This window comes from Notolepis coatsorum, assembly GCF_963971535.1.
Source record: "Notolepis coatsorum genome assembly, chromosome: 17".
Taxonomy (NCBI): domain Eukaryota; kingdom Metazoa; phylum Chordata; class Actinopteri; order Aulopiformes; family Paralepididae; genus Notolepis; species Notolepis coatsorum.
In genome coordinates, this window is record NC_140181.1 from 55,083,745 (window position 1) to 55,096,004 (window position 12,260).

The 12,260-nt window shown below is 48.7% G+C and overlaps 1 protein-coding gene across 4 annotated transcripts in view; it reads right to left on the reverse strand.

The window, feature by feature from the left end:
- Positions 1–12,260, reverse strand: part of LOC311244594 (voltage-gated potassium channel subunit beta-2-like) — a gene marked incomplete at its 5' end in the record, with an annotated part of 317,065 nt that overhangs the window by 91,182 nt on the left and 213,623 nt on the right. For all 4 annotated transcript variants that reach the window (XM_084334187.1, XM_084334186.1, XM_084334189.1 and 1 more), the window contains 2 exons: positions 191–270; positions 5,553–5,590. In XM_084334187.1, the coding sequence (XP_084190313.1) occupies positions 191–270; positions 5,553–5,590 (118 nt within the window). The remainder of the gene's footprint in view (positions 1–190; positions 271–5,552; positions 5,591–12,260) is intronic.

A 12,260-nucleotide genomic window follows, 5' to 3' on the forward strand; every position in this document is an offset into this window, starting at 1 on the left:
ACCACCACCGGTTTCTTTCAGTATGTATGTATGCATATGTGTGTAGGGGTGTGTGTGTGTGTGTGTGTGTGTGTGTGTATGTATGTCTGTCCGTGTGTGTGTCTGTCTGTGTGTGTGTCTGTGTGTATGTCTGTGTGTGTGTGTGTATGTGTGTGCGTGCATGTATGTGTGTGTGTGTGTGTGTACTCACTTTCCCGCAGCATAGACCTCAGCTGTGTCAAAGAGATTAATCCCATTCTCATACGCTAACGTCATCAACTCCTCTGCCGTCTTCAACAGGGTAGATAGAGAGAGAGAGATAGAGAGAGAGAGAGAGAGAACAGTATGGTAAAAGTTGTATTGGGTTTGGGTCATTGCTGTTGCAGCACAAATATACAAACAATAACACATCAACAAATAAATATATAAAACTATAAAACATTCTTCAGTTCTTCAGACAACAACAACCACAACCATGTAAGTGTGTTTTACGTTTTCATATGAACAATGGTCCTCATTCTCATATTCTCATGTTGATTTTTATCCTTAAGTCATTGCTAGGTAAGCTGCCCTTATATATCTCCAGACTTCTGTCCTTTTATACTTGCTTTTTTAATACCAGACGAGCAGCAAATGGGATGCTTTTAAATGTTCCTTTGATGCAGTCAGAGCTTGGTAAAGCTGCATTCTCCCACTATGCTCCCTTTTTATGGAATACGCTGCAAGTAAAACTTTGTCTAGAGGCACTTCCTACTGTGAATGCTTTTAAAGGTATGCTACGATTAGCCCTTCATGAGACATGTAACTGTTTTACCTGATGCTATTGCTGATCTGAGTATGCTCCTTGCCACTGCACAAATGGCCTTCTGTATTTATATTTGAATTGTATGTTTTTTGTTTAACACATTCAGGGCCATTGGGATGAGTCTAATTAATGTCAAGAGGACCGGGGAATGTAAACAAACGTGGGGCTGTTTGTACAGCTAAATCTATACTTTATAGTATTGCTATCTGTCCATTCTCATTGTCAATTGAGTCCATAAACCGTCCCTTTAAAATGGCTTAAAGAAGAAAAATATCATCAATAGGTTCTCATTTTATAGCGCCGTGAATATAAGTGTTATACCGGATTTGGGACTAGTATATTTTCTGGAAGGCTAGATATAGGGCTAATAGCTGCTAACGTTATATCCAATGGCATTTCCGTTTTACAGATGCTACAGAAATAACTCAAACTGCATATGATCGGCACAATCCCAAAGCATGTATGCATGAAAGGGTGGGGGGGCGGGGGACGTCGTTTATTATTATGGATTACCAATAACCGTGTTCATCTAAGATAAGATAAGCTATTCCTTTATTGATCCCCTTGGGGAAATTCAGGCATCATAGCCACATAGGCCGATCGGGCTGTAATTTATGTGAAAAAGATCTTACCATGAGCTGGTTGGATCCCCCCGAGCATTTCCCCATTATCGATCGCCATCTGGTAGATCGATATGTCCATTGGCTGATGATAAATCCCCTTATTGTATAGTGAAATCCGCAATTCAAAACGTATCCCGTGCAACAGACAATAGCTATCGCTTCAGATGAGTAGAAAACTACATTAGAGATCCAAAAAAAGAAAGACAACTTCTGCCACAGGGAACACTCTATTATCGCGATAGCGCCCCTAAGAGGACCTGGCCGGTATTGCATGTTGGCAAATTCAAAGAGTAGGGTAAATCTGCAGTGCCGCTCGGCGACCTTGAATAGGTTATTAAAATGGAATAAAAGCAATAACAACTTGCCACGGATTTATCCGTGCCTCTGTCCACAACGGGTGGACTCGAAACACGGAGATCTCCGTGCTTGGGCGGGATTGTGTTAATGCCCTGTTTTATGTTGAAACGTGTTGTGTGCCGTGTTGGTCAGGACTCCCTGGAAGAAGAGATCTTGTATCTCAATGGGACATTCCTGGATAAATAAAGGATAAATAAATTCTCGAACGGACATACGTAAAAGTTACCAAGGAATTCCTTCGCTGCGGATATAGCTACTGTATAGTGGAATATACTGTATTATATGTCATATACTTCTTCATATATGTCTTCTTCTCTATGATATTATTTATTGTTGGTTTGATGTATGCTAGAACTAAATAAATGTGTGGCTTAGTGAGGCAGCCTCAGCACACGAGCACACACACACACGTACTGTATACGTGCAAGATTACTCGTTCCAGCAAAGTAGGCTTCTATTATTCTAATGACATTTACATTTAGTCATTAGCTGATGCTTTTATCCAAAGCGACTTACTGTACAAGTTCTGTATGACAAGTCATCAGGAAGGGCGCAAATCCATCAGCTGAGTAACAATGTTTATCAAAGTGTTGAGTGCTACAGTGTAGGTTAGTATATTAGGACAAGTGCATGACAATAAGGTTAGTTAGGGTTAGATTTTTTATTTATTTAATGTTTTTTTCCATTTCAGATAATGGTTGAAAAAGTGCGTCTTTAGTTGATGGCGAAAGATTGGAAGGGTTTCGGCTGTCCTAACTGTGGTGGGCAGTTCGTTCCACCATTGTGGGGCAAGGACTGAGAATAGGCGGGTTCTCCTTGATGACCCTCCCGGAGCTCGGATAGGAGTGGGTCTGAGACGGCCAGAAGATGCAGAGCGTAGGGGTCTTGAGGGTGTGTAGTTATAGACCATTGACCGGAGGTAGGGGGGAGCGATTCCCTTTGCCGCACAGTATGCCAGGTCGAGTACCTTTAGAATGGGTCAGCATGGTGCAGATGCAATGCCGAACCTTTCAAGCTGTTTTGCATACAGCCCTTGCCGTTTTGCACATGCCTCCTTCACCTTATAAGGAGCTGGCGGAGCGTGTCTGTATGCAAATTCAGGTATACGAGAACACGCATTGCAGTTTAAGAATGAGTGAAATTTTTCATTCATGGGAACCCAGCTGCGAAGATTTTGGCCACTTACGGAGACCGTTTCACGCATTCAGGAATCCAGAGGAGGATTTTTGTAAATGTGTTAGTATGAAATTTTTACCAAGATATTTACAAAAGTACTTAGGAACATGTTTGAAAATGAGGACCAATGTTTTCTAATCTAAGATGGTAAATTGGAGTGTTGTGTACATTCATAGTTAAAGCTGCACTAGTTTTGAGAAGGAAAATATGACCTCTACAATAATATCACTTTTACAGAAGACCACAGGAGAAAACCACATCAGAAATGGAAGACCACGACAAATATATAAGACTTCTCAAACTTCTGGTGCTGTGGTGCACACTCCCATGCAGAGCTGCCTATATGCCTGTACGCCACACAGAGCTGCCTCTACGCCTGTACGCCACACAGAGCTGCCTGTACGCCACACAGAGCTGCCTCTACGCCTGTACGCCACACAGAGCTGCCTCTACGCCTGTACGCCACACAGAGCTGCCTCTACGCCTGTACGTCATGCAGCGTGAAACACACTCCTACACAGAGCTGCCTCTACATCTGTACACAACCTGAAACACACTCCTACACTAACACAGAGCTACCTCTACACCTATAAGTCACACAAAGCTGGCTCTACTTCTGTACGTTACACAGAGCTACTCTGCTCCAGTACGTCACATAACCTGAAAGGGAGCATGTCTATGTTCCCCGGTTCCTATGTTCCCCGGGTCCTATGTTCCCCGGTAGCGATAAAAAAGGTCCTATGTTCCCCACTCCCGTCGCGGCTCCCGAAAAAGCGACCGAGTTGTGTGAGGGCCGACCATGTCAGCTTGCTTCATTTCTCTGTCATTACGGTAGTGTTCTCAAACGTACACTTCACGACTAAAAAAAGGGTCCTATGTTCCCCGGGTCCTATGTTCCCCGCTCCGTCAGTCACTTGAGTATTTCATCATGCACCTGATGCGCTCTGGTGATATTATAAATTATTATTATAATTTTTAATATTAATAATTATTATATTACAATAAAAGACAGCTCCGTCTTTTAATACACACTTATATCGTACAGTAACGTCAAATAAACACGTACAGTCCCCGCTGAAATAAAGGTTCTGCGCGCACGTACCGGCAGTGATCTACAGCAGTGGTTTTCACCCGTCTGTCGCGGAGGTCTTTAATTGGCATGATTCAACACTCAATGTTAGCGTGTGTGTGTGTGTGTGTGCCTAAAAGCACAGCAGAGAATTATGGCATCATTAACCGAACTCAGTACACGGTGTTGCAATTCCCCCTCCTCCTCGCAGTCCTCGCAGCCAGTCGTCCACGGAGCGAGAGTTAAAATACGTACATGGCTATAAGCTTCTAAAACGATTTAATAGGCTAAACTTCGTTTTAAATTCTTTAATTCACATTTGTTTATTTCATTAAATTTTTCCCGACATAATGCTATCTGCCCCGACCAGATCCGTGACTCCGTTGCGATACAGATGAATTATCTTCTCAAAATAGTATAAGTGACTATCTTTTATGCGTATTTTACCACTGGTTGAAAACCACTGCTGTAGATCACTGCCGGTACGTGCGCTGGGGTGGCAAGCCTTTATCGCTACCGGGGAACATAGGACCTTTATTTCAGCATTTGGCGAGCCTTTATCGCTACTGGGGAACATAGGACCCGGGGAACATAGGACCTTTATTTCAGCGGGGAACATAGGACCCTTTTTTTGTTCGGGAGCGTTCTGGACCGGGGAACATAGAACCTTTATTTCGGGAGTGGGGAACATAGGACCCTTTCTTTAAAAAAAAGCGGGGAACATACTGTAGGACCCGGGGAACATAGGACCTGGGGAACATAGGGATGACCCCACCTGAAACACACTCCTACAGAGCTGCTCTGCGCCTGTACGTCACACAGCCTTAAACACACTTCTACAGAGCTGCTCTACGCCTGTACGTCACATAGCCTGAAACACACTCCTACAGAGCTGCTCTACGTCTGTACGTCACACAGCCTGAAACACACTCCTACAGAGCTGCTCTACGTCTGTACGTCACACAGCCTGAAACACACTCCTACAGAGCTGCTCTATGCCTGTACGTCACACAGTCTGAAACACACTCCTACACAGAGCTGCTCTACGCTTGTACAGTATGTCACACAGTCTGAAACACACTCCTACACAGAGCTGCTCTATGCCGTACGTCACTCAACTTTGACGTAATATACAGTATAATATACTTTTTTCAAAAAAAATCGGTTGTTATTTGTAAAGTAGGCTAAAGGGGGAACAATTAATATGAGATAATTTATTCAAAATGTGAGTATAAGTAGTATTGGTTAGTTTACCTCCTCTTTGGACAGAGACGTTTGACAGTGGAACTTCGTCCAACTGTGGGCTGTGGGTGTCATCCTTTGATTTAGTTCCTGTCTGTATTTGTATGAACCACTTTGTTAGGTTTGAACTTTCAAATACAATCTGATCTCATCTAATCTGACCACAGGCAAATCCTATGCTGTCCAGAGAGGTCTTTGAGCCTGTGATCCCAACAGCTCAGGACCAACCCAGGACCAACGCAGATGCTGCGGGGGAGTCATTGAATGAGAGGAAAGAGGAGTAAACCTCTCTTTATCCTACCTCATCTGATATCTGGCCCCCGAAGGTCACCCATGTGCCTGTCGAGAGAACAAAGAGGACATGGTTACACTGTGGGTGTGCCTTGTTTTCCTACTGTTAACCCTTTCACTGCCACATAACAGAAGGTTAACCCTTTACTATCACACAACCGACGGCGATGCTCCATGTGTGTGATAGTAAAGGGCTAACCTTCTGTATTGTCACAGTGAAAGGGTTAACCGGCTGTCGTGTGGCAGTGAAAGGGTTAATGAAATTGTTGCGACATTGATCTCCACTAGTGGGACATTGGCCGGTCCCCACGCCGTAAAGGAGATATTGTTAGGGGTTATGTTTAGGAGAAACAGGGTTAGGCATGCAGTCATTATAGTTAAGGTGTTATAGAATGAAAGTCTATGGAATGTCCCCACAACACATAAAAACATGGCTCTGTGTATGTATGTGTGTGCGTGTGTCCGTATGTGTCAGTGCTTGGCTGCACATATCAGAGCTAATACTGTATGTATATATGTACATAACTAGCTATACCAGTAGGCTAATTATCTTGGTATTAGGCAGCCTCTGATATGTTAATAAACCCAAAGGTCTTGGTATGTTAGCCCAGTGGTTCCCAAAGTGAGGGGTCGCAAGCAGCCACTGGGGGGGATTTCCAGAATGTATTGATTTCATAGAATGTGTGAAATAGGCCTATAATTAAAAACAATTCAAATATATTTAAAAATACATTAAACTGGTAAAAGAAATGCTTTTTAAATGTAAAATAATATACCTAAAATGCTGATAATAAATAATATTCAGCCTATGGATTTCCTTTGTCCTACATAATGCACGTCCTAGCTACGGCGCGTGCGACACACACTGTGGTTACACGGCATTTGAAAATCAAGCACCCCTCCCTCGCTGAGAAACCAGTTGATTTTTTCCGCCAAAAAGAGAGAGAGTTGCTAGGCCAAAAGAAAGTGCTAACTAAACAAACAACAATCCCTGCTAAAGCGCAAAAGGCATCATATGAGGTGGCATACTTGCACAGGCAAAAAAGCCACACACAATCGGGGAAACGTTAATCAAACCTGCTGCTATAGCTATAAGTCGGAATATGCATGGGGATAAACTGGCTCGTGACATAGAATCAGTGCCGCTCTCGAACGGCACAATTGCCCGGCGCATCACTGATATAGCCCAGGACATTAAGGTTCAGACAGTGTTTCAGTCCAAGCCGCTGGCTGATCAGTTGAGGGGGAATACGCACAGCTATCCAATGCCGCAATGGATGTATTGATGCCATTTGGATCTACCTACTGTACCTATGCGAAAAAACATTCTCTGTACTGACTTATATAAAAAATAAGTACAGATCACGTCTGAATGTGGAGGATGATCTGAGTCGCTGTCTCCAAAATTAAACCCAGACTGGACTTGTTGTGTTCCAAGCATAGTGCCCATCCATCTCATTAGGTGAGTTGAACATTAGCCTACTAAATTAAACGTGCTATATGTATTCATTTTATGGTTGTTTGATTATTGTGTTATTTTGTGTAGTTATTGTGCATGTTAAAAGCCTCCAATGCTTATTAGTGTGTGTGTGTGAATGTTTGCATGTTTCAACCACCTCCTTCCTATAATAGTGTGGGTCGCGGCTCTCTGACACCGTTATTTCGGGGGTCGCGGCCTGAAAACTTTGGGAACCCCTGGGTTAGCCTACTCAATGCCCTGTTTGATTTATGATATTTAATTAAATATAAAAAAAGGAAGAAAGATGAAGGGACTTGATTCACATCAATTTGTAGTTAGGTGTTATAGTATTAGTCATTAATCTTCATTAATATCAAACCAAAATTAACCTGCAAAATGTTATCAATATCTATCTCTGATATAGCAGTTTAATTCCTGATTGATCTATATGTAGCAGCCTGAATATTCTACAAAGTATTCAGTAGTGCTAACTAACTGTTACTTTCCCTGTGTGTGTATAATGTGTGATTTACAGTGTTCCTTTGGATAGACTGACAGTGTTCCTTTGGATAGACTAACAGTGTTCCTTTGGATAGCTCGCCCAGTCTAACGACGAGGTGAGGTGCTACTCCTCTCCAGATGCAGTATGGATTACTAGCAATAACATTGAGCCTTTGTTTCCCTTTCTGGAGCGGTCTTTGCGTGGGACCGTTGGAGGTTGCCAGCAGGGGGCAGAGTGCAGTGGTGGCAGGTGGAGCAGTGGAGAGAAGCAAGCGACGAGGAAGAGGTGAATCACCTGGAGGTGAGGGGAACAGGAAGTTCTCTTCGGCGTTGGATGTAGCTGTGAACGGTCGCAGCTACAACGGGAGGTGCTTTGGAATAGCCCCGTTAAAGAAGTGAAGCCAGAGAGCCCCGCCGGAGCAAGCGACGGGTGATGAGACATACTTGCTAGTGACGGGTTATCCTAGAAGTATCCGTGATAGTGTGTGAGTAAGAGAAACCGAACCCAAGGACTAACGTCTAAGCTAACGAGACTAACGTCTAACGTTATCGGGTTATAGTAGTTACTGTGTGCGGTATATTAGCATGCCGCTAACGGCTCCGTCTGACTTGAGTAGACTACCGGGCGCGAGGCGCTGAAGAGACTGGTGGTGTAGCCAGCCACGTTGCGTTAACAGTAGAACCGAATAGTTCCATTTGCTATTTTATTCTCTGGGTAAATATTGTGACGGCATAATTATTTAACCCTTACACCCCATTTACAGAATAGCATTTGAAGGGTCTATACAGGTGGTCAAGGAAGGGTACTGCTTAAAGGGAAGCCCAATAATACTATTGAACTGACAGTCACTGGGTGTGGGAGGGCTGTCGGAGGTACTGAGGGAGTGAGGGTGTGTGGGGAGCTACTGCTGACCGCCTTGGAAGGCGAGGGAGACCAGAGTACCAGTCCCCAGGTTAGTAATTCCTGGGCCTCATCCACTCCAGCTGCAAGCCCTCCAGTACGACGTTCCGGGCCAAAGACGGGGGTACTTATAGGTCCAATACTATAGTATCCTACTACCCAGTGTCTGTGTACTACTACTCCCACAAGCAGGGATAATCCACCCTTCTACATTTGGCGTCACAAACAGGATCAACATCCTACTCCACTTCCTTGACACAGACCAGTAGAGAGACCATGACGTCCGAAGAAGGGACCCGAGCCGCGCAGGAGATGGCGGCGAAGATGGAGGAGCTGCAGGAGAGGTGCCGGACGCAGGCGGCACTCCTAAAGCAGGGGGCCGACGCTGTGAAGGAGCTGACCGAGCAGGCAGCCCAAGAGAAGCGTCGATCCCAGGCGGCTCTGAAGGAGCAGAGAGACGGCTCAAACGCCGCCACCGAAGTGAAGAAGGAGGGCACGGAGGCCATGGAGGAGCTGACCGCCCAGGTGAAGGCCCTGGCGGACAAAGCCCATCGGCAGGCAGGTCTCCTAGATCGACAGGCGCTGGCCCTGGAACAGACACGAGCCGCCCTCAACCAGGAGGGCCGTGAATCCGGCTCGCCCCCCTCACAGACTGTGTATGTCCAGCGGGACCGGAAATGCAGCGAGTTTGGAGAAGGAAGGGAGAGAGGAGAGTCGCCGGTGGAGGATTGGATCCGGGAGATGAAGGCCCATCTCCGGACCAGCAGAGTGCCTGGTGAAGAACAGGCGGAGTGCATACAGCAGCACTTAAAGGGCGAGGCAAGGCGGACGGTGCGCTTCGTCCGGGAGGGAACCGCCTCAGGGCCCGACGCCCTGTTTCGCGTACTGCAGGAGACGTACAGAGACAGAACCCCAGTCAGTGTCCGCCTGGGGGAGTTCCTCCGCCGCCGGCAATCCGACGGGGAAAGCGTACGAGAGTTCGCATATGACCTGCAGGTGCGGATGCGGCACATTCAGGACAGCGACCCCGGACAGGTCCCCGATCCTGCCGCCCGGCTGCAGGAGCAGTTCGTGCCCGGCCTGAGGGACCAGATGCTGAGACAGGAGATGAGGAGGCGCGTGAGAGAGGACGGGGGACGGACGTTTATCGACCTGACGATGGAGGCGATAGACTGGTCCGAGGAAGAGATGGTCCTGCCCCCCACGAAGGGTCCCGCCCGGGGCCTGATCCACGCCGTCACGACGAGCGCCGTTGCCCTGGTCGCTGAGAGCCCGGAGGCTCAGGAGGTGCACGGGGAATGCTCCGCCCCGTTATGCACATCGAAGAGGTCAGAACCGGAGGTGGAGGACACCGAGAGGGGCTCCCTCACCGTCACGGGCCCCATCCCGTACTCGCCCGTCGTCACCGGGCAAATGGTGATCCAGAAGAGCAACCACGGGTACGACTGGGTGGAGATGTGGCGACTTCAGGCGGAAGAGCCCCAGCTGGAACCAGTGGGGCAGACGGTGGTCCGAGGGATCGAGCCCCCTAAGACCCAGTTCGATCGGCAACGCGAGAAGAAAGAGCCTGACCCGAGAGAGCAGGAGGGAGAGCCCGACCGGAGGGGGTCTGAGAAGAGAAAGGCCGACCAGAGGGGGCCCGAACAGAGAGAGCCCAAAAGGAGAGGGCCTGCGGGGAGAGAGTCCGACAGGAGAGAGCCTGACCAGAGAGAGCCGGACCGGAGGGAGTCTGAGACGAGAAAGGCCGACCAGAGGGGGCCTGAACAGAGAGAGCCCGAACGGAGAGGGCCTGACAGGAGAGAGCCTGAGAAGAAAGAGCCTGACCAGAGAGAGCAGGAGAGAGAGCCCGACAGCAGGGGGTCTGAAACGAGGAAGGCCGACCAGAGGGGGCCCGAACAGAGAGAGCCCGAACGAAGAGGGCCTGACAGGAGAGAGCCTGACCAGAGAGAGTCTGACCAGAGAGAGCCGGAGAGAGAGCCCGACAGGAGGGGGTCTGAAAAGCGAAGGGCCGACCAGAGGGGGCCGGAACAGAGAGAGCCCCACAGGAGAGAGCCTGACAGGAGGGGGCCTGAACAGAGAAAGCCCGAATGGAGAGGGCCTGACCGGAGAGGGCCTGAGAAGAGGGAGCCCGACAGGAGACGCGACAGGTCCCGGAGTGGGGACCGAGACCGCGGGAAAGACAAACCCAGGAGACAGACGTACTACAGAGGCTTCCGACCAAGGGGTTTCCCCCGTCCCAGCCTGGTGCGAGACCGAGAGGAGAACAAGGAGAACAGGTCGGACGGAGGTTGAGGAGGAGAGGTAGAGTTGGTCCCCTCAGGAGAAGACGGCGAGGACGGTCCAGAGCAGGGGCCTCGTCGGCGTCCATACCGGCGCCGACGCTCACCGACAGGGGTCAAGCCGGGCCCAGAGGGTGGACATGGGAACGTCGAGAGGACGTCAGGGGAGGTAAAGTCAGTCCCCTCAAACGAGGATGGAGAAGACGGCGGAGACGGGGGCGAGGAGGGCGCCGCGGGCGGCTCCTCAGAGGCCTCGGCGGGCGGAGCCGTGGCCAAGGGCCTACCAGCAGAGACAGACGGATCTGACGCGGGATCAGATGCAGGGGAGGTTGGACGAACCTGGCCCCAGAGGAGCACCAGAGGTCGGCTACCCGCTCGGGATCGCCAGGACGAAGTGCTGATGGTTGTAGAACAGTGTGTGAAACTAATGGAACAATGTGTGAAACTGTGGGTCTAAGGACCGTTTTCATGTCATTTAACGGGTTTCATTGAGTAACTTGCAGAGGACTTGGCAAGTTTAAAGTGGGGGGAAATGTAGCAGCCTGAATATTCTACAAAGTATTCAGTAGTGCTAACTAACTGTTACTTTCCCTGTGTGTGTATAATGTGTGATTTACAGTGTTCCTTTGGATAGACTGACAGTGTTCCTTTGGATAGACTAACAGTGTTCCTTTGGATAGCTCGCGCAGTCTAATGACGAGGTGAGGTGCTACTCCTCTCCAGATGCAGTATGGATTACTAGCAATAACATTGAGCCTTTGTTTCCCTTTCTGGAGCGGTCTTTGCGTGGGACCGTTGGAGGTTGCCAGCAGGGGGCGGAGTGCAGTGGTGGCAGGTGGAGCAGTGGAGAGAAGCAAGCGACGAGGAAGAGGTGAATCACCTGGAGGTGAGGGGAACAGGAAGTTCTCTTCGGCGTTGGATGTAGCCGTGAACGGTCGCAGCTACAACGGGAGGTGCTTTGGAATAGCCCCGTTAAAGAAGTGAAGCCAGAGAGCCCCGCCGGAGCGAGCGACGGGTGATGAGACATACTTGCTAGTGACGGGTTATCCTAGAAGTATCCGTGATAGTGTGTGAGTAAGAGAAACCGAACCCAAGGACTAACGTCTAAGCTAACGAGACTAACGTCTAACATTATCGGGTTATAGTAGTTACTGTGTGCGGTATATTAGCATGCCGCTAACGGCTCCGTCTGACTTGAGTAGACTACCAGGCGCGAGGCGTTGAAGAAACTGGTGGTGTAGCCAGCCACGTTGCGTTAACAGTAGAACCGAATAGCAGGAGGGTGCGCCGAGACCCAAAGCTTAGCTGTGTTTAAGGTAGCACCAAGTATTAGCTCGCGCGACGGAAGCAAGTCAGCAACAGCAGCGGTGGATGGTTCCCAGACGGTACAGAGGACGCCTCTTCCCACCAGCAGAGGACGCCATACAGCACGCTCTGCCCGCTAACCACTGCCTGCTGTTCGCCCAACCTGCTGGCCGTGCTCGCGGATTGCCGACGCCATCTTGTCATCCGGACTAGCGGTGACAAGAGTGGGTCCGCCATCTTGGCTAAGTACTAACAGTACCACATGTGTATCAA